The sequence below is a fragment of the Acanthopagrus latus genome, chromosome 16 (genome assembly GCF_904848185.1).
Source record: "Acanthopagrus latus isolate v.2019 chromosome 16, fAcaLat1.1, whole genome shotgun sequence".
NCBI lineage: Eukaryota > Metazoa > Chordata > Actinopteri > Spariformes > Sparidae > Acanthopagrus > Acanthopagrus latus.
The window spans coordinates 12,033,381-12,058,261 of NC_051054.1; the positions used below are offsets into that span (position 1 = coordinate 12,033,381).

Here is a 24,881-nt window from a genome sequence, read left to right on the forward strand (position 1 = left end):
AAATAAACGACTGAAAGGAAGTGATCTTCAAACAGTTTTTATGACAGTTCATTGTTAGTCAAAGTGACTTTTGCTAAAGAAACGATACAGAAAGCACATTTCACAACAAGAAGAAGAAACAATCTCTTAAAAGTGACCGTAAAATTGTTTTTGTAACGCTCCTTCTGCCCTTTGTAACCAAAACTGCCTTCATTATGTCTTAGTTTTAAAACTATGCATGATTACAAAATGTTGCAACAGTACTGATGCTGAAATAAATAAGACAGCAATTAACCTCAACTTAACATCTAAAACTGAACTGTTTTATGTTTTAATTTGTCTTCATGCTATTATCTACAACAACTAGGATGGATTTCCTAATCAGGGCATGATTTATTTTGATTCGAAGAATATTTATTCTTTGGAGACCTTAAAGTACATTCAGATTCCTTCCACGTGAAGTTCACAAGCTAAGCTTTTCAAGCATTGATATGAAATACAAACATGAACATATCCAAAAAGGCACAGGCATCCAGATAAACATTTATATTCACATTGTTTTATCAAGACACAATGCTCATTTAGGGGTACAAGTCGTAACATTTTCCTAAAAATGTTGTCAGTAATCTTAAAAACTAAAGTGCAAGAGTCTGTAATATGAAACTTAAAGGACCTACTGAGCTGTCATTTTCTTTGCCTTGAGGATTCAATAAATACACATCACTCGAAGCTTAAGCAGCAGGAATGAACATGGCAACAAAAAATGCAAAATGCAAGAAATATTATGTGGCTACAGCACTTGACTTGCTACAGTTTATGCTTTTTGCAAATTCCTACAAAAGGTGTGTTTTGAGAAAAGGAGCTTGCTTCACTGCAGAACAGGCAAACGTGTTATAATGTGCTTGGTTTGTTTTTTTTATTCACACAGCTTTAGTGTTGGTCAGAAACATAACTTTGAATAAATAATACTGACATCAAGTAAGAAAATTATTAAAAATATAAACAAAGTTATGGTTTTGCCATCCCTCTGGACTCTCACTGTGAGCCGGCCTTGAGAATATGGGCTGTAAGTACGTACAGTTCCTCACAAAAGAGGCATGTGCTTACTCAGTTTAATTTACCGTCCAATTCAAAAACAAAGTAAACAAAAGAATTAGACATCGTCCTATTCGTAAAGGTGCTTTAGGTTTTCTATTTCAAAAAGTAAAGATGATGCTCAGGCATGTATAAGGATTTAACCCCATGTGGCCTCACGTTTTGTAAGGCATGCATTTTATGCAATCAGGAGTTCAATATATAGAAGCCATAGCCCTATTGCAAGTGATACTTGCCATTTCGTTGCAGGAGAGGCAAGAAATTTCATTATAGGCAAGGGTTTGAAATGTAAGCATGCTTCTTAACTCCTCCCACTTCAGATTAGTGGATGTGCTTCAGCTTGGTGTTAGACCAGCAGTTCTAAATGTTTCTTGCTCTGCAGCCTGCAGATTTAAGACTCTGACAAAAGTATATGCAAAATTTGTTATAAGTAATTCTTTTAGTTGTAACGCTAGATGCTGTAATGATTAAAGCTTTTCCTATAAAGATTTCGTGATGTATGTTTTCACATTCAATAAATCACCTTGAGAAGCTCTGATTGAGAACTGCTGGTCATGTCCATCAATATACTGTATCACTCCAGGATTATTTATCATTTTCGCTCCCTATTGTTCCTTGTCTGCGTGCTGCAGAGAAAGCTGCAATTTAGACCAGAGCTGCGGGTCACCGCTGCTCAGAGCCTCCAACAGCAGGGCCGTCTGCTCCTGAAGCTGCTGCAGCTGGCCTTGTGTGCGTTTATTCTCCTTGATCAGCTGATCTGTGCGCATGGTGATTCCCAGCAGGCCAGATTTGTTGAGAATGTTGTAGGTATTGCTGAAGCGTTTCTGTTTGTCAGTGTCCATGGAGGAGGGATCCTGGTACTTTTCAGCATGCATCCTGTCGCTGTCAATCTCAGTCCTCAATTCATCTGTGTAGGGCAGCAGAGAACTGGTCCCTGCCAGCGGGGAGAGAGACTTGTCGTTCAGCTGCTCCCGACTCTCGGTTGCCTGTGACTGGTTGTTTGCTGCTTCAAAGCTGGAGATAGGGTTGACTGGAGTCTGCAGTGTTGGCTGTGGGCTGGGGGAGCCATAGAGCCGGTGGCTGCGGTGGTGCCTTCTCTGCCGCTGGTCATATCTTGATGTGGAACTCGTCCTCACCTTTGATGATCCCACCCTTTTACTGGGAGCGTCTGCAGGGTGTGGAGCGATTTTGGGATAGGACTTGAGGATGGGCATGTAGCTTTTTGATTGTCGGATATTTTCAGAGCCCGTCTTTGGAGAGCTGCTGCTACTATTTGATACCATGGGCTGAAGAAGAACCACCTGTGACTGAGGCATCACTTCTAAGGGGGAAGAAAAGCCCCACTGTTTCTCTGCTGGAGCCATCTGGGACGGCTAAAGAAAAAAGAAAACAGTCCCTTAATATCATGTTAGTGCATTTGAGCAAGATGCAACCTCCTGTGATGCAACACCTGCAAATGCTGTCCCGGGCTAAATCAAATTTCAGAGGAAAAATCCCCAAGCTGCAGACATGAGTAAGAAAATGAACAGCATGAGGCAGAGGCACACATGCTGCTGTTCTTTACCTGCTTTAAGACAAAGTTATTCATGATGATCATTGGAGACAGCCCTGGGTATGACCCTCCCATCACAGCCACTTGGGGACCAGCCGGGTCCTGGCCGAGAATCGACCCGTTCCTTCCTGCATCTTCGGAGTCAGTCAGATCGACTGTGCTGAGGTACTCAGAGCTGGCATCTGAGGGGAAGAAGACAAGTATATGGGTCTCATTGTGTCCTAAACCAACACACCAACCTTTCTATTGTGAACCTGATGCAAAACATTAGTACTATGACAACAGTGGCAGATGTAGATAAGCATCTGGAATAGGATACCATCAACCTGATGAGGAGGGCTAATCTAAATCCAGGTCAGTCTTCAGATTGTAAATAAAAGTCATAAGGCAATTTGACCCAGTAGAAGATAACCTACATAGAAAATGTGACCTAGATCTCCACATTTGATTAGGGTTGACCTTGTTTTTGACGTGGGCCGTTTCTTCTAATAATGAAAATGCTAATTATATAAGCGTACACCCAATCCCAACACATGCCACACTGGCAATACAACCTTGTCAACATAAAACATAGACTAGGATATCACAAAACATAAAGAATTTAAAGGTGCTGTAAATGTTGTCATTGTTGAAGTTAACTTCCAGTCTTGTTTTACAGTTAGCAATCCCCTCTCTCCTCTCTACGTCAACACATAAATGTGCAGTTATAATCTTCAAACAAGCAGACAAGATGCCTCTTGTTTTTTATCCTGGTTGGATGACGTGGGCAGGGAATCCATAAAAATCACTTACAGCAGCTTCAAGGAAAGGGCTACGTAATTGAATCAAACCTGAGAAGCCTGAATCTCTCTCGAGGTCCGACTTGGGTGCTCCAAGGTATGTTGTCCTGGTGAACGCTGATGTCCTGTGCCTGTTGGGGCTACTAAAACTGTTCATGGTGGTCTCTTCTGGAAAAAAAAAAAAGGAGAGGAGAGGAGGGTTAAGAGTTGAAAAGTAACAGACATGAACAAAACCATCCATCAAATTAAAATGTGAAAGCAAAGACTGTAATATAGGTTAATTACAGCCCAGTGAGACTTAACCTAACTTTTAACTACAAAGTTGCTTGTGCATTATTTACACTCCATTACTTGGTTTGTTTCCAAACTTACTCAGCCAATTTAGGTTCATGATTGCACAGAATTGTTCAGCTCACTTGGAGGCGGAGGACATTTAACAGACTGAACTGCTATTTAATCGGTGCTCCTATAAATTATTGACAAATAATTCATAGCTAATGACTGGTCAGTAGGTCACTGCAATCTCCCTGATCAGTCTACTCTAGACTTGAGGCAGGAAACTCAGAAACACCAGTTTCACATTAGAAAAGGCATTGCAGGCACCCTGCTGTAAATCCTAGTTATTATTATCATTACATTGATAATTGTTTTCTTGACTTATTGATTAGCTGTCTGGACTAAAACATGTCAGAAAAAGATGTCAGTCAGTTTCCACAGGCCAAAGATGTTCAGTTCCCACAGGCCAAAGATGTTCAGTTCACTTGCATAGATGAGAAAAGAAACCAGAAAATAATCACATTCAAAAAGCTGGTATGAGCAAATGTGTGCCATTCATTAAAGAATAACTCAAACTGGCAATTATGTCTATTATCAAAATAGATGGGAAGCAATTAAATAGCTGATACGTTATCAGTTAAGCTTTAATTGAAAGGGCTGCTTTAAAATGCTTTGGTATTGAGAAAACTGCACAGATTATTATAAAGATTTGTGTTTCCAGCACTGTACGGACCATGTTTACCTGTGAACATCCCCACAAATAGGATGATGTTGTTTTAAGGTATTGGCTAGAAAATACTCATCAAATTATGATAAGCCCAAGTAATTTAAATTGTTCTTAAAGTTGAAGCTGGTTAGGTGGCAATAATAAAGTTATTTATTCATTGAGCTAAGCTTGACATAAACGGCCTTTTTACACCCACGCAGCCAATCTGACTGACGCACAGCGCTGCTGTTGTGTAACGTGATGCATTTCACCATTGCTAAAAGCCAAGTAATGACGAGCAGTGTCAACGCAAACACAAAAATAATAAGTTAATTATCCAAACTGCTCAATATTCATGACTTGGTTACAGCTAGCTAACCTAGCATTAATGTTGTTAACGCAAGCAACTTCGTCGACTCTAACTATTGTCTGTTTACCACATTTAACCTACTGGTGACTGCCTCACACTGCTTAACTTTCACTTTTTAGATAACTGTGCAGCTGCAGAAGTCCTAAATTATTAGCAGGAGGGGTGCATCATTAGCTAGCTCTTATTGTCTGTAACGTTACCCACGGTAGCCTGGCTCACTGTTTACTGCCCTGCCCCTGACCTGTTAGCTCAGCCAGCTAGACGACGCTAGCGACCGTATCTTTAGCTTATATTTCCAGCACAGCACGAGAGAGTCAATAAGCTATTTGGCTATTGGAATTATTTTAGCAAATCTTACCAAGACGCCCTTTATTTGGAAACAAATATCCGTTTATTGTGGCATCCAGGGTTGTAGTTAAATTGCGTTCGACTCTGGTTTCACGTTAGCGTCTTCTTGCTTCTTCTTCTGTGGTTTTATGGCAGCTGGCATTTCCTAATGCGTCATTACTGCCATCTACTGGAGAGAATAAGCTCCTACAGTGGAGTGTTTGTGGTATTTTCCCCCATCACTCCTCTTCTCCGAATGAATAAATGAATGAATGAATGAATGAATGAATGAATGAATGAAGGAATGAATAAGATTTTTTTTGTATAAGGATAAATAAATAACCCCCCTTGGTTGGCCACTTATAAAACAGTGTCTTTGTCTCACTGCCTTGTTGTTGTTGTTGTTGTGTATATCATTTTCTAATGCACCACAGCCTCCTAGTATGGACTGAATGACTTGTTATTACTTTTACTATGTATGAAACATTGTCAACAGTCTTATATAGCATAAATAAATCACACAAGTCAAGCTGACAACCATAACAATTTAATTAAAAAATAAATATTCAACTGAAACAAAAATACTAACATTTTCATAGATTTTCTTCGTGTAGTACATGAAAACAAAACAAAACAAAAAATTACAAGAAAACATCCTTTTACATAATCTACTTCAATTGATCCCTTCCTTAATGCAGTGTTTCCAAAAACAGACAAAGGAAGACACCCGTGGTGTGGGGCTTATGGTGGTCTTGTGTCATCGAGGTGGACACAAGTATGCACTGTTTAACAGCAAAAAGCAGAGAAATGCTTTTAAAACTGCGAGAACCCTCAGTCACAGTAAGATAAGAAAACAGTAACTATAACTGATGCTCTTTAATAGGCATCAATATGTAATGTGTATTGCTTGAGGGTACTGATAACTGTAGTATTGATCTGCCCGCTCCTACTGGGCTTGTCACGTTGGCTCTGCAGCCTACTATGCACCTCCTGCTGTGCTTTTTGAAATGTACTGATGTCTGTATTGTTAGAACACGGTCTCTTGCAGCAGGCCTGGTTATCCAGAGCTGTAGCCACTCCACATCCACGTTTTTTTTTAACCTGCTTCGTTTATTCAGCCATGACTCAGACTTCACTTATAAAACATACATAACTAACATTGTATCCAACCTGCCAAAACAATAAAAAACAATTTAGCTTTTTCTCAATTTGATCGGTTATTTATTCGTACACACTCATCTGTAGAAACAAAACTTTTCTTATAAATATTTTTCTTATTCAGGAATTGATTGACAGTAAAACACTTAAAACTCAAGTCTATTCTTTCATAAGTGATTGATAGAGCATTTTAATAAGCTGATGAAGTGATGGGACTTTCCAGTAGAGCAGTTTTGATCACTGTTTCCACAGACACTAGAGGGAGACATTACATTATTGCATGTAAAAAGCAGCTGCACACTCAGTCCAACATATGCTGCTATGACTAGGTCGAGGCTTTTTTTTGAAAAATGTCAGAACAAATAATGGCAAACTTTTTAAAGGTCGCTGGTCCAAATATATTCAAGCTGTATCAATAAATATAGACTTTAAAACACCTTTAAATACCAAAGAAATGACCAAATTACATTAAGTGACACAGTACTAACTAGGAGAAAAGAGAAGGCATTGGTCTGGTCGGTTCTACATTGCACTGGCTCCCAGGCACGTCCATCGTGTCAGGTGTGTAACAGCAGTGTTTCCACCGATCAAAACGCACTTCCTGTTGAAGCTCGTCATCACAAGCGCTGGGGCCCATCAGCAGGAGGGGCGTGTCAGCGAAAAACATCCCAGCTGTTCGAGCCTCTGCCTGCAGGCACAGTATTGGTAGGAGACTCTTGATGCTGACGCTGGGTTGGAAATAAATAGCAAGCCACACTGCAACAGGGGGTCAGGTCGCCACTGCAGTTACCTGCGAGGGATCTGGCACCTGAAACACACATGGAGGAACAATGCATCTTCAGTGCTGTTAATCGATCGTGAGAAATCAAGACCGTCTCCCAGGAAGGTGCCATCACCTGTCGCAGTCTTTCGTTTTTTGTCTCTCCTTCCTCTTCCTTCCTCTTCCTCTTTCTCTTTGCCGTCTCCTACAAGACGAACAGAATTACCAATCAGAAGCCATTTTCTGAGATTGGAAATAAATATTGTTTTGAACGAGATATTCATGCTCTTACCTTTCGACCTTCACAATAGGTTTCCTCATTCTGAAGAGCAAATGAAATATAAATAAATGAATACATTTGGAAGAACATCCTGGTGAGTTTATAGTCACTGTAAGTATTTTCCAACCCTGTCTCTTAGAAAAACGCTCATATAAGACACCGGGTCTCAGTGTTGTCTGCTGCTCAGCCGTATAATTGTAACCTTGTTTCTATTCCATGCTCCATGCTCTCTCACAGCCCTTGCTTTGCGGTACAATGTATTTGTTCGATTCAAAAAGGAAAGCAATAAAAACTACTGATCACAAAATAAATTTCGCGTACAAAACTTAACGCTGGATTATGTTCACTGGCAACAGTTTTTGCTGACAAAGCATTTTTGTAATAAACAAATCTCATGTGGAGGAGGCTCACATCTTTCATGTGGTTAGGTTTAGGCAGCAAAAAGCACGTTTTGCATGGACAGAAAAAAGGTTGTGGCTTTTCTTTAAATGCTAATAAAGCAGCCTTATCCTCTCCGACAAAACATTTTTGTTGCCTAAATCCAGCCAAGAAGAATCTTAAACATGCTCTTGTTGCTCTGAGCGGATATTGTGGGAAAACAAATAAAATATATTGTCAGCGAACTTTGCGGTGGAATATTCGATGTGGACATTCTGTCTCTTGGCGTCTGCATTTATTAGAAAATGTTTCCTCATTATGTCGATAAAAGACCATTTCTAGGAGACAGGGTTTTGTCTTTGCAGACTTGCGAATATTTCATGTCACAGATTATGACTTGTTTTCTTACCTACATTCACATGTCTGGTGCTCCACAAACGTCATCTCAACATATTCTTTATCCGGCTCTGATGGCCTGATTTTCAACAGCTGAGGGACGAAGTGTGTCAGGATTTTCAATATACTTTAGTCACAGTATAAACACAGTAGAGGATCAGACAAATATGACACCGTCCATGTCCAGTACCTGCATGGTGACGTTTGTGGTTTGGGTGGGATGACACTCGAGGTTTTCGTCGCCACAGCAACCTGCACACCTCACCAGTGGCACACAGGCGGGGCTGTAGATGTGCTCCACCTCTGTCGGGTACTCCTGCACCACCTCCACCAGCTTCTCGATGGTCCGGCAGTAGCTGCGACCCCACACCTCTTGGAACATCAACACTATGGAGGAGAGCAGAAGGATGATTGTGGACCACTTTGCACAAAAAAAAGAAAAAGAAAACTAGTCAGCTTGTGCCTCATATGAGGAATCTTGCACAGATCTCAGTGGACTGAATTCCCCACCATTCTTGTCTGGCTTGGAAATATTGTTACAAGTAAAATAATAAAATGCTGCAAGTCTTTTCTTCTTTATACACCTGAAATTATGTTTATTTAATATTGCGTAATGTAGAAAATGATTGTTCAAAGAAATGCATGTTCAACATCCAAAGAGATCATTAGAAAGCCATCTCAAAGTATCTTAATAGCTGATGCCCACGGATGTTACTTATTACGCAGCCTGCTAAAACCACAGATGAGTGATTCATCTCTAACAATGCACTAGTGATGTGATGTGATGAGTCGATTGTCTGTCTAGTTGATTACGTGACATACACACACATTAATATACGCCTAATTTATTTTTACTTGTACTTTTGATACTAAAAGGACATTTACTTGACACATTTAACATCAGATACAAAACGTGTTTTTACTCAGCTTATACAGTTCTTTGCTTTTACTGACACAGGGATACATGGGACTGCTATAGACAAGCAGTATCAGTGTGTGCCTCAATAATCCAACAATGGCAACCTTATACCATGTCCACGGAAACTTAAAACCAGATGCAATACGCCTGTTTGTATCCTGTTTTCATTCTGCAGTAATAAAAAATGTTTGTTTAATGTACAGTAGGCTTTCCTGTGGGGGTATATGTGTGAAAGTGTCCCAGTTGCACAGACCGTGGGGGAGGAACAGGGACCACTACGGCCGAACAAACAGAGAGGGAAGAGAAAACAAACATTGGAAACATGGCCATGAACAGAACCCTGCTGGAGCTGGAGCTGAGCTGCCCCGCGGGCACCTTTGGGACTGCAGTGACCCCTGGAGGTCACCGAATGGAGCCTGACACCACAACAGCCGTTTATAAAAGGCAGACAGGCTGGGAGGAGACGGCTGGGGAAGCTTCTATGGCAGGGAGATGAGGCCATGAACCATAATGTTGTACAGTGCAGAGGGCCGCAGTTCCCTGAGCTGACTCCATGTCTGCTTCTCATCTGGGCGATTCTGTTAAATGTCAAATTTCTGCAAGTCTTTAATTAATTTCCCTGTTAGGGGGGGCTTAATTTGCAGTGATGTGAGGGAGGAAAAGGATATGAGCTGGGAAGGTAAGCAGTTGAGTCATCCCAGCTAGCTCAGATATGTCCTGCTCTTCTCTAAACTCAAATCAGATTCATTGAACTTCCGTACGCGGCTAGCTAATTGATATTTCTCAACAGTGCGTGACAAACACAGTGTAAGAGAATACGCCTCTGTTCGCAGGTATTGTGTCAGAGCTGCCACCAGTCATTTGCTTAGCGTCAGACTTCCATCAGAATTCTCAGACACTGTAAAACCATGGCTTGTCAAAACAGTATGGGGACTACTTTTTCTGAGTAACACTTAGAGATGATTTCAGGAATAAGATGAGGAGAAATTCTTACCTTCAGTTGTATTGTTTATCTCTAACAAGGGTAGACTCTGAAAAAAGAGAAGAAAAAAAGACAGTCACTTATCAAATCATTGTGTCGGACTACATAATTTAGTGCATGTACCCCTTATCTTTTAAGCTGGGCATCCAAATTAAATGGTCAAGACTGATAATAGCAAGCATGAAACCTGAAAACTGGAACGTCTCTGGTGGTGAGATCTGGAACTACAGTGAACTAAAGCAGACGATCACACACCTCCTTTGTCCACCCTGCAGTGAAAAAAGTCTCTCTGACACGCAGCGGATCCAGTGTTTCACATCACTCTTCCTCTGTATGTGCCCAACTGTTTAGGTTCAAAACCTGTTTCCTGTGGTGTAAGATTCATCTCTCTATTTATTTTCCCATTGATAGTTTCCCCTCCGTATTTTTTCCCATCACTCAGTGATAAACAGAGTGCATTTCTCATTCGCCTGGGAAAACACAAAACCTCCAGTTGACTCCATTTCAGGAAGGGGACATCTACGTTGAGATAAAATACCCTTCGGCAGAGGAGCTGGACTGGCGACAGACGACCTGCCTCTGAAATCTCTCCTCATCGCTGGTGTTACATTTCACTCACCTGGTGACATTTCTGCTACGACACTGATAGGGAGATTAACTGCGAGTGCTGGACCAAAATGTTGTTACATAATAGCAAACAGACAGATAAGGACTTTCCCAAATGATGAAAACAAGGACTGTTACTTCTCCCACAACCTTTGTGGGAGCTACATCTACTTTCTGTTCTGTTATGAAGGGAAATGAGTGTGAGGGTGAGGATAACATCAGTCAGCACGGAGCTACACTCGGCTATTTTTTCCCCAAGAATGTGATTAAAGAGGAATGTCCTGCTTTGATGATGATGATCATGATGCATTCACACTCACAAACATTTCAGAGGTTCTTGTCACTGAGATAAGTGTCGTCTTGGACAGATCTGTCTTCTCAGCAGCAGAACACCATGTATGACAGATATCAATAGATACACAAGGGCTTCCAGGCAACCACTTAGGCTCAGTACTCCCTGTGTAAGCGGGATCTGTTCTTTTTTCCTCCCCAAAGTCATCTGGCCAAAATGTACAGCTGTTCCTCTGACAAATGAGTAGTTCTATAGAGTGGCGTTCACTGAACTGTGTCGCCTTTACAACAGCACCACAGGATATGAGCTCCGCTAGGAGAGTCTGCTACATGCACAGCATGGGAAAGTCACAGTTCAGTTTAAGTTTTTGTGAAAAGTCACTTCCACTCTCTGGGGCATTGATTATTTTTTTTTTTTATCCTCTCTAGCAATGCCAGGCGGATCAAATAAATCCTTTTCCAGCGTTAATTGGCATATGATCTGCCCTCTCTCTTCTTGTCTTTGGGTGTTCATGAGGTCTGCTCCGCATCACAAGGGCTTCTTGGCTCTGGACTCGGTTGCCGTTCAGAAATGTGGTGAGGTGGGGAGGATTTCTGACCTCGGTCATGGGTTAAGGCTTGACATGGCGAGGAGGCATCTTTGGCACCTCGTGTGGTTGAGAACAGAGGAGTGAGCTGGCAGCAAGAAGCTGCCAGATTATAAAAGGCTGCATGAGGATCCTCACGTAGCCATTTCTTCCCTCCTTGTGCACTTACAGCATTACCAAGTGATTAATGGTGACTCGGAGGTAATTCAGCTGGGGTGGAAAGGGAGAACCACTTTATATCAGTACATGTGTATAAACTTGTCCAGTAAATGCAAGAGGCAGGATTGCTTTAAGTAGTCCTCTCAAGGTTTCCTTCACTTCATTCCCTGATGACCTTCTTCAGGGAGTTTTTTCTTCTCGTTGTTGTGTGTCATTTTCATTTATTGTTTTCATAATGTGGTGTTAAGAACTTTGAGACTAACTGTGATTAAGGGCTATACAAACTTGACTTGACCTCACTATAAATTCTTCTACTCTTGGCTAAGAATAAAATACCTCGAGTCCCCTGAGTTGCATGAGCAACATCAGGGTTTTTGGACAACACAACAACTGTTGTGAAATCATTTAAAATGTGACATTGCAATCCTGGTGAAAAACATCACACAGAATCAAAATATCCCCACTGTGGTACATTTTGTAAAGCTGGATTTCCCTCAACATATATTGCAGTGGATGGAAGATTAAATGTTAGAAAGTTGGGCGATGCACAATAAAACAGCCCTAAAAGCAACTGAGGAGGGAAATAAAAACATAAAAATGTATTAAATGCAGCCAGAGGTTGATTTTATTACAACTTTTCCAGAAACATCCTTTGCGTAAAAATAAAAATCCATACAAGAAAGGATGCTAGAGTAAGGAAGACATGGTCAAGTTACATAATGTTGGAATAAAAAACAAAAAAGGGGGCAACCCACACAAATTTGACTGATCTCTGTCAAAGCTGTTATGCAGCAGAACTACTGACCTTAAAGGAACCATTACTGTCACTTAACCAAATAATCCTCAGAAAGATCAAATATGCCCAAATTAGTACATCAAGGTTGCTCATTAATCTGAACTGCAACCATATGCCTTCAATTCATAGTATGACAAAGTGAAAGGAAAGATAACACTGCATTTGAACTTCACTTTTATACGCAGTTTTCATTTAATAAATTGCTTTAAGATTGTCATTGATTAATTATCTTACATTTTGTACTCTGTACATCTGGTTCTCAGTGACCTTTTTGCCAACCTGTGTTTTACCAGACTGCTCTGCAAATAGAAGGTCGGTGAGTCATACTCCCAACCAGTGTTTTTCAATCTTATTGCTGGGGTACTCTGTCCTGTGTGTTTTAAACGTTTCCCTGCTCCAAGGGAGGTGTGTTTTGAGTGGGGAGACATCTCAAAAATGTGTTGAAAACAATGCTCCAAACAACTAGGGGCCAGCGTATAGTCAGACTAACCACTAACTTATGCTAACTGTAACTAGTTAGCTAGTTTTATCTGTGTGGCAAGTGGTTCTATTAGTTGTCAGAGCACTGGGGAGTGTTCGGAGCACCACTGAGGTTCAGGCCCAGAAAGGGTACAAATAAGGGGGAAATGTTGCGGCAAAAGGGCCGTGTTCAGCAGCCTCGTAACTGGGTTGTGCCCGAGTACACCCTCTGAGACAGACAGAAACCAGTTTAACGTAAGGTAATGCAATACAGAGGCGATTTACAGCGGCTCCGACCAGGTCTCTGACTTAAGGGATGAAAAAGACATGGCAGGAACAGATGACAACAGAGGCGGGAAGCAGAAGATGAGCAAAAGACAGATTATTACCACTAGAAGTACAGCGTGGTGCAAACCAGGCTGGATTTGGGCTAGCTGGTTAACATGCTAACTTTAGCATAAATCTCCTCAACACTATAAGTCTTTGACATTTCTTCACATGTTGATAATTGTAATTACGTTTTGACTATTTTATACTTAAATTCTTCTCTCCAACTCCTTTAAAATCACTATAGCAGCCACAGCGGTAAAGAAACCGGGGCGTTCAGGGTTCAACAGGCTTGATTGCAAAGTCATGTTAAAAACTGGTCTCCTATGTTTCTGAAGTCTCCAGTGAAAGTCTGTAGCTGCTGGCTGAGAGTCTGCTCAGTCCTCTGGGTCAGATAAGAGGACCTGTCGTGTCCCTGGGCTCCTGCTGTCAGGCCAAAGAGGCTCCGGCCCTCATTACTCTCCACTCCCACACAGCTGAACTGCGTCATCTTTAACCTCTTTGCTTAACTCCATCTGTCAGAGGAAGGGCAGCATACATAGGGAGCAAAAACAAAACATGATGGGGACGCAGCGTTATGGTTGTACAAGATTTTTCAACTTTGAGGGTCAAGCTGGGGAGCAGGGGTTGATGGGTAATTCAACAGCAGGTACGCTGGCCAGTAGCCAAAGAGATCTGGACACCAGCCAGTATGTTTCACAGTGTGTTTCCTGAAGTGTATTGACTTACAGATGTAAAGTAATAAAACATGCAGGCAGGTTTCTTTGCAATGTTGAGCCTAAATGGACAGGACGACTTCTTGTGACGTGACTGTACTCGAAGATGATGCAGAGCTGGATTGAGTCATCTGGGTTTTTCATCTCCTTTCAGTTGCACAACAGCGACAGTGAGAGTGAGCCATGTTTTGGCGTGTTCTGTTTATTTAGATCGATTGAGAAATGCTGTTCTGTTTTGTCTTTTCGCTCATTAAAATCAACAACATCCGTCTTGCAGTTCTTTGGCAGTTAATTCATTTTAGCTGGAAAGCAGAGTTTGAACAGGAAAAAAATTGAAAAACATGAAAACTCATCAGCAAGAAATATTTTCTGGAGTAACAAGAGGTGTAAATTGATTCTGCTACAGCTGAACTATCAGATTTATGGTTGTCTCATGAGGCTTCTTCAACATCTTTGACTGCAACCAATGATTTTCTTTATTGATTAATTCTGCAGATCATGTTCACACTCAACAGATTTATCATTCAGTCGATAGAATATTAAAACAAATGTGGAAAATGCAATTTCCCAGAGCCCAGAGTGACATCTTCAAATTGCCCAACAAACAGTCCAAATGACAAAGACTCTGCGTTAACTATCATAAGTAACAAAGGAAGCTGAAAACCCTGACATTTGAGAGGCTGGAGCCAGCAAATGTCTGACATTTGTGTTTGAAAAATGACTAAAACAGTCAATTATCAAAAAAGTTGGCCATGACCACAGCTTTCTGATTACTTTGTAACAGGCACAGACCTTCAACAGAACCATTAGAAAGAGGCAACTCCTTAAAATTTGGACTCATTGAGGGCTAAGATAATCAGCAGCGCTCTGTTCTTGGTTTAATTTGGGCCAACTTTGGAAACCCCCTCTTCAATTCTTTTTAAGATTGGGCATAATGCCATTGTTTACATTGCTTTCCAAAAGGGTCTACTTTCAAACGTAACCTTATTCGGTGAGGGTGACAGTGTGGATAAACAGACCACGGATGAGACGCAGGCTTGTGGTTTGGTAATGTCTGTCAACTAAATCCACTGTTGGACAGAGTTTGGTAATTCAGGGGAAGTATACGGAGGGCAGCTTTTTTTTTTCAGGAAAATACGAGCTGGAAAGGCAAAGCTGGCAAACATCCCAGTGTTAATCTAGACCAGTAAAGCACCTGCATCTGCAACTCACTGAAAACATATAGGCCAGGGTGGGACTGGATTCTGGTTTTAGTCTGGCTGAAAGCTGACTGTGAACGTGGGACCACACAAGACAGAGAGCACTAAAGCAGAACAGGCGAATACAAACACAGAGACAGCTAGATGAGTGAGAAACGGAGCTACCTCCCTGCCTCACTGATCCCACTCATCCATCCTTTATCGAGAACCAGATTCCACATCATCAACACCATGACCGCGACATTAATTCTCAGGGCTCTCAAAGGAGCCTGTGGGTCTCTGTATCTGTTCTCCGGCACTGCCAGAGAACGCCAGGTTCTGTTTTGTATACAGGCAGCGGGTGAACCTACAATGACAGCGCTGCCATTACGGTCTGACAGTATCCAGCTGGGTCTCTAGGGTGGTCGGGTGAGAGCTTGTGATCACAGACCGTGGCCAAAACACCAACACATATCAACAGAGCATGTGGTAAATGTGCCACAACAATGTCCCAAGTAATGTGGGTCAAAGGAGCCTTTGAGCTATTCCACTGAAGACTGACACACCTCTAGTAGGGGGTATGAGTCAAAGCCACAAACTAGTACAAATAAACAGATGTGCTACTCTATGATTGTGAAATGTGCATAAAAATACATTTTAACTTTGAGGAAAATAACATTGGGACAGCTTGACTTGCACAGCTGTCCTGTTGGGAGTTAGATGAGAAGATCAAGACCATTCTTATGCTGTTGTTAGGACGCTTCCTGGAGTCTCTGCTGGTCTCTTGGTGAGAATCGAGGTAAGGAATAGTCTAGCACCTTAACCCTTTTGAAACATGAACTCTAAGGTGCAATATGTAAGCATTGCCAACCTGTCAAATTCATACTCCAATTAACAGGGGGTAGCATATTGACAAGGTAACCGCAAACTGCTGCTAACCATTACTGCCATTAGCCAGCAAGCTCAGTTAACCATGCAACAAGCAGCGGTGTTGGCCAACTCTTCCCAGACTGCTTTACGCTAACACGTGCTAACAGTCTTTTGGCTCTAGCTTAATGCGCACATACAAGAGTGGTGTCAATGCCCTCATTTACGTCACAGCAACATGGCAAATAAGATGTTTCCCAAATTGCCAGACAACTCTTCTTAAACTCCTCTTTCAAGAAAAAGATAGTTGTATACTTTACAGTCATAGTTGTCTAACTTCTGACAGAAAAACAATAAATGAAAAGAATAAAATACGGTCAAGTGACAGGGGAGAGGTAAGGTAATGTTGATTTAGATAAACACCATTTCCTCAGTACAAGTCCATTAATGCATGCACAAATGTCCCCCTAAAGACTCACAAACCCATACAAACCACTGTTTAAACCATGCTATCCGCAAACACACACATACACGCACGCATGCACACACACGCACACACACACACACACACGCCACAGGTCTTGAGATAAGGCTGACCGGTGGTAATTGTGGTCTCTATTACAGTAAACGCTGTTCTCCCTGTGTAAACCACAGTAAATTACATCCAGATGGGAGATTAAAGCTTGCTGAGTAGACGGCTGCCCCGAGCGCCACCGCTCCTCCTCCTCCAGGAGGAAGGAGAAATCCATATTTCCTGAATGCGATTGTGACCCTCCCTTGGGCCAGGACATTACAACTAGAGAGAAATACCACAACAGTGCAAATAAGAGCCCTATCAGTCAGCAGGTCACCACCACGACATGGCCCTGCATTTGAACTAGAAAGATGAGTAGTGAGACTTTTTAAATGTTTTTAAACTGAGTTGCATCTGGGCAGAGACGGCTGCTCTTGTGAAACCTGTACATGGTGTCAACTGTCAGGGTTATGAAATACTATTGCTTATGAAACTTTTCAAACTTGAAATGTGACATCCCCACTTGGCTTTAGTTATGATCAAGAATCAGAAAAAACACACAAAGTCACATGAGTGCGATACAGATGGTCAGACTCAAGTGTTGTTTTGCTGCTTGTGGTGATGCAAAGGAAACACCTGCGTAACGCCACGTCCTCCCTCACACACACTGAGCAAAAGTGGAGGCTCACTGCCTCTTTTTGCACGGAGACATCAGGAACGTGTGTTACCAGTGAAGGGATGAGTCCAACCGCAAAGCCAAATGAATTGAGCTAGTAGTTTTTCCTATATTTGGTTTCTATGGGAATATCCAAGGAAAATGCTGCATCTTCAAACAGACAAAGAATTTCATAATCTCATTCCAGGGAGGCTTATAATTCTCATCCTTCAATGATTTTCTCAATATAACAGAAACAGTTCTTAGAGGTGAATCCTCGGTTGTGCTGAGGTGCACGTCCCCCACACTTAAGTGGAAATGCTGACTAATCCCAGAAGGGTTTGGCTGTGTTGATGCAAGATTTCACCTGCATTTTATACACACAATCACTATGACAATAAAGACAAGGTATCGCACACAGACAAACCCAGCTTTGTTTTAGTGGTGGATGGAGGCAGGGAAATGGGCAGGAAGCAACAGGTACTAAAGATTTTGGCAGTACAGGCCAAGATAGCAGTGATTTACAGTGTTGTAGTTTAGACACACACACACACACACACACACACACACACACACACACACACACACACACACACACACACACACACAGACACACACACATACACACACACACACAGCACATACACACACACTGTACATGCACAGTGTGTGGATTATATACCCACAGGAAGTACCAATAACACATTGAACAGGATAATGTGTCGAGGAATGTGAACAACCGGTGGATGGCAGTTATATCATATTCTCCATTAGACCGCCGCAGTGACAGGGTGACCAAGAGGACACCATTGTTCTAAAAGGGAACCCCAGGTGTTTCCAGCTGCTGTCAATAGCCATAAACGCGTTGGCTCAAGACAGTTTCAAGAGAGTGAATTGCAACAGAAAACGAGCGTGATTTAGAACCACAAACTTCGAGACAACATAAATTCAGCCAGTTGCATCAGTTGTTTGTTGAAAAATCACAACCTGTGATTTAATGTAATAAGCACTCGTTTAGAGCAAGTGTAAACCCACCATGATGTCACCCATGGCCTCACATTTGGCATTATGGCTGTTGCCATCTTTGTTTTTTTGGAGCCAGAAGTGATCATATTTGGTAGAAAGGGTGGAGCTGAGGAGGATATTGCGCCATGGTAGTGACTCTCACAAGGTAGTCACACCCCGAAATATAACAACAACAACAACAACAACAACAACAACAACAACAACAACAACAACAATAATAATAATAATAATAATAATAATAATAATAATTTACAAAATGAACATCGTGCTGTATTGGAGAAGTTTAAGGCTGTGATGCATCATCTTTATATTAAGCTGCAGGCATGTCATTAAATCTATTTGACCTTTATGCTTACCGGACCACCAACACATCAGTTTTGCATAACTATAATGCCATGTTTGCTAGCTTGGTGCTATGTTATGTAGCTGCCAGCTTTAGTTAAACAGTAGTGATGGCTCATTTCCGCAATGTAACAGCTGTGTAACTGCTAACATACCTCACACTGATGGTTCCCAACTCCCCGAGAGGTTTTGCAAGATGAATCTGAGGAGTAGCGGGGTGCCATGTAGTCTTGTGGTTAAGGGAGGGAATCATTCACTGCCAGGTAATTAACCACTGACAAATGCAATCAATGACAACGGGACAAGAGTCAACATAAGCAGTAGACTTCAGGTACAAAGACTGAGCACTGCTGCAACCCCCCATCTTACAGTTTTTCATCATACATTTAAATGACGGTGAATTTCCTGTGATAAAAAGTACAGCATATTCTAACTACACACACACACACACACACACACGTACACACAGACTGACACACAAACAGACACACACACACTGCGCTATGCTGTAAATCCCTGGTAGTAAAGCAGAATCATTAAGCAGAAGTGAGGTTACCCCACCCTCTCTTGGCCGCTCCACGTCTCATAACGGACATGGATGAGTCACAAGGACGCTGACGACAGCTCCAGCTGTGACACTGATGAGAAATCATCACTATAAATTAGTGGCACATATTTATGGCTATGAGAATGGCTGTAGACATTTATAAATAGCATTCCCAGCCACATGGCCAATGCTTGCTTTTTCCACTTTGGTACGCCAGTCTGACAGTTAACTGTGGGAGCTGGCAGGACAGGCACCTACCGGGAGAGTCTCAGAAGAGAGTTGCTAGCATGACTGTTGCTAGTCTGCTAAAAATGTGAAATATTCGATTCCTCTGACTCATTTAAGCGGAAATCTTTGTTTGTGTCTTTGCACTAAAGCGGGAGAGAAGAACAACCTTTCCTTTATAGGCTTTATAAACTGAAGGGTTAGAGAAGAACGCCAGAAATAACAAGCTCAGGTCCTGTCTGAACTGACAAATAGGTTGTTGGATCTCAGAGTTGTTTTGTTTATATTTGCTGTCAGTCTTTCAGGCAGCGGGGAGCCATTTAACCTGCCGGGCTCTGGGTTTTGTCACTCCTACTCTGACTGAGCAGGCCATGAGCTGATTATGAGGATTAGTGGAGATGTGGTGATCCCATGCCTCTCCCACTCACTCAACTCAGCAACAGCTGCAAAGTCTCCGGCTCGAGAATCTGGTGGGACGTGGAGCTTTTTTTCCAACCTCGAGGAGCCTGATATAATGAGTGCAATACTTGTATTTTCAGACAAAAAAAAAAAAAAAAAAGGAAGCGGCTGCACTCTTTAACAGGCGGCAGAGGTGTATGAACTGTGACAGTGAATGGATGCAGGGATGGCCTGGTTTTGCATTAAACATGAGAGCCATCAGAGATAGCTGCCAGCCTCCAGCCACCTTTGGGAGGAAATCAGAGACTGAATGGGTTCAAGAGCCCCGTGCGTCAGCTGGCACACGTCCCGCTGTCTGGCGGCACCTTCTCTTACAAGTGCTTCTACAACACAGGCCTTTGAATGAGCCCTCACTCTGGTTTCAGCCCTGTCCTGTTCTGGCACATTTTCATTATAAGACTAAAAGGCAATGCCAAGGCAACAGAGAACAGAACGGCTTTGTACTACTGCCAGCCTGACAGGGATATGACTGGACCTGAAATTAACTTTCAAAAGAAATTCACACTGGTTCATCTTTATTCTGGTGATTATTCACACTGCATGTGCCCATTAACATGTAGATATCTGCTGGGATAAAACAAGAAGAGGGGCTGAAAGGGACTGTAAAACTTCCTCGCCAGTTTGGCCTGATACGCTGCCAAACACTGACTTGTGTGACTGACTGCTCAGACTAAGCAGCCTGCCTAACTCACCAGGATCAGTTACCTCTGCTGCTGCTGACAAGCCTTAAAAAAGTCCAAATGTTACCATTTTGAATATTTATTGAAGAGGAGTGTCTCCTTGATGGAAACATGCGCTGCAAAAAGAAGCTCTCATCACCGTACAGGAGAGCGAAATAATGCAGCTGTAATTATAAGCTTAGAGAACTTGGCCAAATATAACAGTGAGTCACTTCGCATCATGTGCTCCACACAGGCGGAGTGATGCAGTTTGTCACGTTCCATCTTATGAATGAAGAGAGGAGACTGGCGCTCTTTTAAATGGGTGTGAAGCTGTCAAACCGCAATTGATCATTGACACTTCATGCATTACCGTCCGCCGTCTTTTTGTAAAGGAGTTACTTTGTGGTCTCAGCAGTGTGAAGTCCTTACATAACAACTCCAGTTTCGGTTTTAAAACGCCCCCCCCCAAAAAAAAAGAAAGAAAGAGAGAAAAGCGTCCCTCTGCTCTTTTCTGAGAAATGGAGCGTCCTTGAACGCAACTTCCTACCTGTGCAGGTGAGAGCAGCAGATGAAGTGCCACCGCGGTCTGGAGGACGAAACCGAGTTTCATTTCGCGATGTCTGCGAGTGGAGACGAACGGGGGGGAGGGGGGATGATGACTCCTGAGCGATGCGCACAATAATAAAACACAATCCAAGAAGAAGTTCCAAACTTCTCAGGAGAGAAACCAAAAAGAAAAAAAAAAAAGAAGAAAAAATGCTGACACGGAATTTCCAAGTCGTCCGTTCCCGGTTTTGAGAATGAGTGCAGTCACGTAGCCCTGCTGCCGCGTGTAACCTGATGATTGTGCTTACTAATGAATAAGGCCCCAGAGGAGAACCGGAGGCGCTGGAGCAATACAATAATACTGTCAGGATGATTAAAAAAAGAAAAAAAAAATCTTTGCATTCACATTTAAAATCAGCTGAATCAAAGCACAGAGCCTTTAAAGGGCTGGAGTAGCAGCAGCAGCCGGTTTTCACAAAGCATATTCAGTGTACACAAAGTTAAATTAAACAAAAAAAAAACAAAAAAAAAAAAAAACAAGACAAAAGCAAAATCGGATTCAGTCCAAAAATCTTTCAGAGAAAGAAAAAAAAAAACAACAACAAAAAAACAGGCATGAGGTTGCAGCAGTTGTTCGCTCCTGCTCTGAGCTCCAGTCTGTACAAAAGCACACTTGCCTCTAATTGCCCCCACACTACCTTTTCCTCAAGCTGCTCATTTAAATCTCCTCCCCTTCTCTATGCTCCTCTCTGCTGTGCTTCATCTGCCTCCCCTGATGAGATGAGGCGTCCACCCCTCTCTTACTGAGCTGCAACATGTTAATGCCAATTTATGCGATGCTGTAAATGGTTATCGCACCGGTTGTCACACTGCTCCTGGTGCTTTATTTCTGATTTCTAGACTATACACTGCAGGTGATTTATAGTGGAGTGTACACAGGCTTGCTGAGAAACTTCTTCGGAGTACTCAGAAGCTACTGAGGCAAGGTAAACACTGAGAGATCTTTTGACATGGATGGTATACTCATTGCTGGCCCGGGCTCGAGGATGCACGGCGATTTTCCTCCGAGGCTTTAGTGTTTAGTCAAGTTTGCAGAGACAGAAAGGGAGATTCCATTACTGTTGACACACAGAGTTAATCTTCAGTGTGGGACTTCTGTGTTTGGAGAAACCCTGGAACGAAAGGATTCCTTGTGGGCTTCCACACATTCCTTCACCGCTGCTGAATAGCTCCACTGCCTACTTCTATTGTACAAGACCACACTCAGGAGCGCTGGTGTTTCTAAACATCTCAGACACTTTGAGCAAAGTATCTAACCCCCCCCCCCATCCCCGGACACAGCGTCAGTAAGTGCAAACAATCAGGGATTTGAAAGGACGTTTCTACTAATTAAGCCGGGGAATATCACAGTAGTCTTTTGCTAAATTGTATCTCTACATGGCAGTGATGGATACTGTTCAAAAAATTCAGGGAGAGGACAGAATGGAGGCAAAGATAACTGTGATTCTTTGGGGAACTGGACTCTACAATTATTCTGTTTTAGTCCTGTCTCTCTGGCTGTGCTGTCATTGTCTGGGTGGTGAGTTGTCTTTACAACACTATCAATCTTCTTTTTCTGACCGTCTATTTATCCACCTTACTGCAGCAGCAGTGCGAGTGCAGATGGACCGAAGGCTGTCCAGCCTTTCTACCTTCAAAGTCAGCCCAGTCTGCAGATTAAAATGTTGCCGTTGTCTGTTGTTTTTTTTTTTTCAAACCAAGCATTTTTGCAAACCAACCAAATTTGCAAATTTCACATGTCGAAATTATTTTACCAACATGTCCTCATATGTAACAGACTGAATAGGTCAGTGACCAGTGACTCTCAAAACGACATATCGATATTTCTAAATGTGACTCTGTACCAGTGAGAGGCATAATGGATCTTTGTCGTACATACTTTGGTTACATTACAGCCTGTATGTGCCATAAATTAGCTACGTAACTAAGTAGAGTCGCTCATGTTGTCTCTTGGGTGAAACTCATTGTTTGTTTAACCCATCCACCCACTGAGACGTCATCCTAATCATGAATCTAACTATGACAATACAGAGTTGGAGGCGGAGCCCTGTTTGTTCCAGTGCAAGTTGCTAAGTGGCACAGAAAGCCAACAGAGCTCAACTTACTAGGTATGAAATTACCTGGCTCTTCCATGCTGTGTGGCCCATAGAGTCTGCGCGTTAGAAGCTTCTGTCACACAAGCTGGCTAACTTCTGTTTTAGTGTCTGGCCAACTTTTATAGGAATAAAATCATTTAACGTTGTGGTTCTCTGAGAAATGTTATCTGATCAAATTGCTAAAATTATGATAGTGAAATGAGTCACCGTGCAGGGTACGCAACGCTCGGAAACATTGTTACTCTTCACACCACGTTAACTGACTTCCTCCTTTGCTGCAGTAATAATTAGTACAGCCACCAGAGGCTGTTGTTGAACCAGAAACATAAATATTGGTGGTAATAAGCTGCTTGCCCAGTCAACATATATGGTCATTTTGCGAGTTCCTTCTCAGTAAGACAGGGGTTGGTGATGGTGTGACAGCAAGGCGGGATGGCTCCAAAACCACTCAGAGACCACAGTTAACCTCCTGTTTCAGCCGACAACACCAGGTACATTTAGCAACAAGTCGACACATTTTCCAGCTGTCTCTGTGGCAACAAGCATTAGTGAAAACATGATTTATCCCCAACCCAACCAGGTGTTTTTTGTGTCCAAACTTAAACCATACATGGAGTTGTGACAACTAGGATATTCTAAGACATGAAATTAATATATCGACATCAAGCAAAAGTGAAGCTTCTGTATATTGACATAGTGCAAGTGATCGTCATGTGTTGTTTCAAATATTTGGAATAGGAGAGTCAAAGGCCGTTGCCACACAGACTTTGTTTGCTCAGAGGAGAGCCAGGCTCTCGCGGCCGTCTCGCCATCTGCTCGGTGATCTATCTCTGTTTTTAAAGGTGCACCGGCTGATAGGGCCTAATAAGATCACTCAAATTGTTTGCACTATAAATACACACTGACAAGACAAGCAAACCTGGATCGAGTGATAGCGTATTCCGGGGGACCTGGAAACAACCTTGATGCTGCAATTGCTTTGGCTAGATCCACAAAGCTTGATAGTGTCAGCTATGTGTCTTCTCTTTTCCGTGTTTGGAGGAACAAAAACTGTCACTCCTGCTAGATTCAATACCCTTTTCAGAGGAAAAGATCCATTTGAATGACTCAACTTGAATGCAATCTGAAAGAGAAACAGGCTTCTTTTTCCAGCCTGCTGTGCAGAAAGAAGGACCCATTATGATTAGGCATATAAAAAAAAGACGTTTCATAAACATCAAGAATGTTTGAAAGCTTTAACGGATCCAAAAATGAAAAACAAAGATCGAAATGTCGACCAAACCTCTCCTCTAATTGCGTTTTGTGATTGAGGAAAGGTCGGCTGGTTGAATGTACGAGTCCCTCGCAGTCTGCGGTGTCTCTTGATGTTGGGTGGCTCTCAGGAACTGAAGTGCCAAAGTAAGCACATTTCCCTTTTGCTGTTGACCCCTCATTTTCCCAGATTGCCGAGTAAAAGGTAAACAGATGAACAACATTAATGACGTCCATTCATCATTGCCGGGGCAGCTTCGGTTTCCTCCACAGTGGGGCCTTTAAGGGGAAGGTGGAGAGCCAGGGAGCCCCTTACTTTGAAGGATCTCATTAACAATAGTTAGAGCCCTACAGGGAGACCAAAGTTTCTGTGGAAGACAGAAGACACTGTAAGTCTTATTATTCTTAATGAGTATGATTTATTAATCGTCTGTGTTTAATCCTGACACGGCATCAAACTGTGAACATCGCTGCAGAGATATTTTGAGCACCAAATAAGCACAAAAAGGAGAGGACAACCTGAACAGGAGGGTTGCGAGGGATGACGTAATATGA

General features: G+C 42.3%; 2 protein-coding genes across 3 annotated transcripts; both read right to left on the reverse strand.

Annotated features, from left to right (window-relative positions):
- Nucleotides 1-21: 21 nt before the first annotated feature.
- On the reverse strand, nucleotides 22-5,264 carry cipca (CLOCK-interacting pacemaker a). The gene is made up of 4 exons (XM_037072281.1): nucleotides 5,116-5,264; nucleotides 3,457-3,573; nucleotides 2,639-2,808; nucleotides 22-2,447 (listed from the first exon to the last, which is right to left on the reverse strand). Exons 2-4 carry the CDS (start codon nucleotides 3,560-3,562, stop codon nucleotides 1,680-1,682), a joined length of 1,044 nt encoding a protein of 347 aa, XP_036928176.1. The 5' UTR covers nucleotides 3,563-3,573; nucleotides 5,116-5,264; the 3' UTR covers nucleotides 22-1,679.
- A 351-nt stretch (nucleotides 5,265-5,615) lies between these two features.
- Nucleotides 5,616-21,599, reverse strand: pgfb (placental growth factor b). 2 transcript variants are annotated; one of them, XM_037072422.1, is made up of 8 exons: nucleotides 20,921-21,599; nucleotides 18,636-18,754; nucleotides 9,970-10,006; nucleotides 8,247-8,443; nucleotides 8,070-8,149; nucleotides 7,295-7,324; nucleotides 7,139-7,207; nucleotides 5,616-7,050 (listed from the first exon to the last, which is right to left on the reverse strand). In XM_037072422.1, exons 2-8 carry the CDS (start codon nucleotides 18,702-18,704, stop codon nucleotides 7,029-7,031), a joined length of 504 nt encoding a protein of 167 aa, XP_036928317.1. In that variant the 5' UTR covers nucleotides 18,705-18,754; nucleotides 20,921-21,599; the 3' UTR covers nucleotides 5,616-7,028. The 2 variants fall into 2 exon arrangements, with proteins under 2 accessions (XP_036928317.1, XP_036928318.1); XM_037072423.1 differs by lacking the exon at nucleotides 18,636-18,754 and having other exon boundaries at nucleotides 20,921-21,597.
- Nucleotides 21,600-24,881: the final 3,282 nt, after the last annotated feature.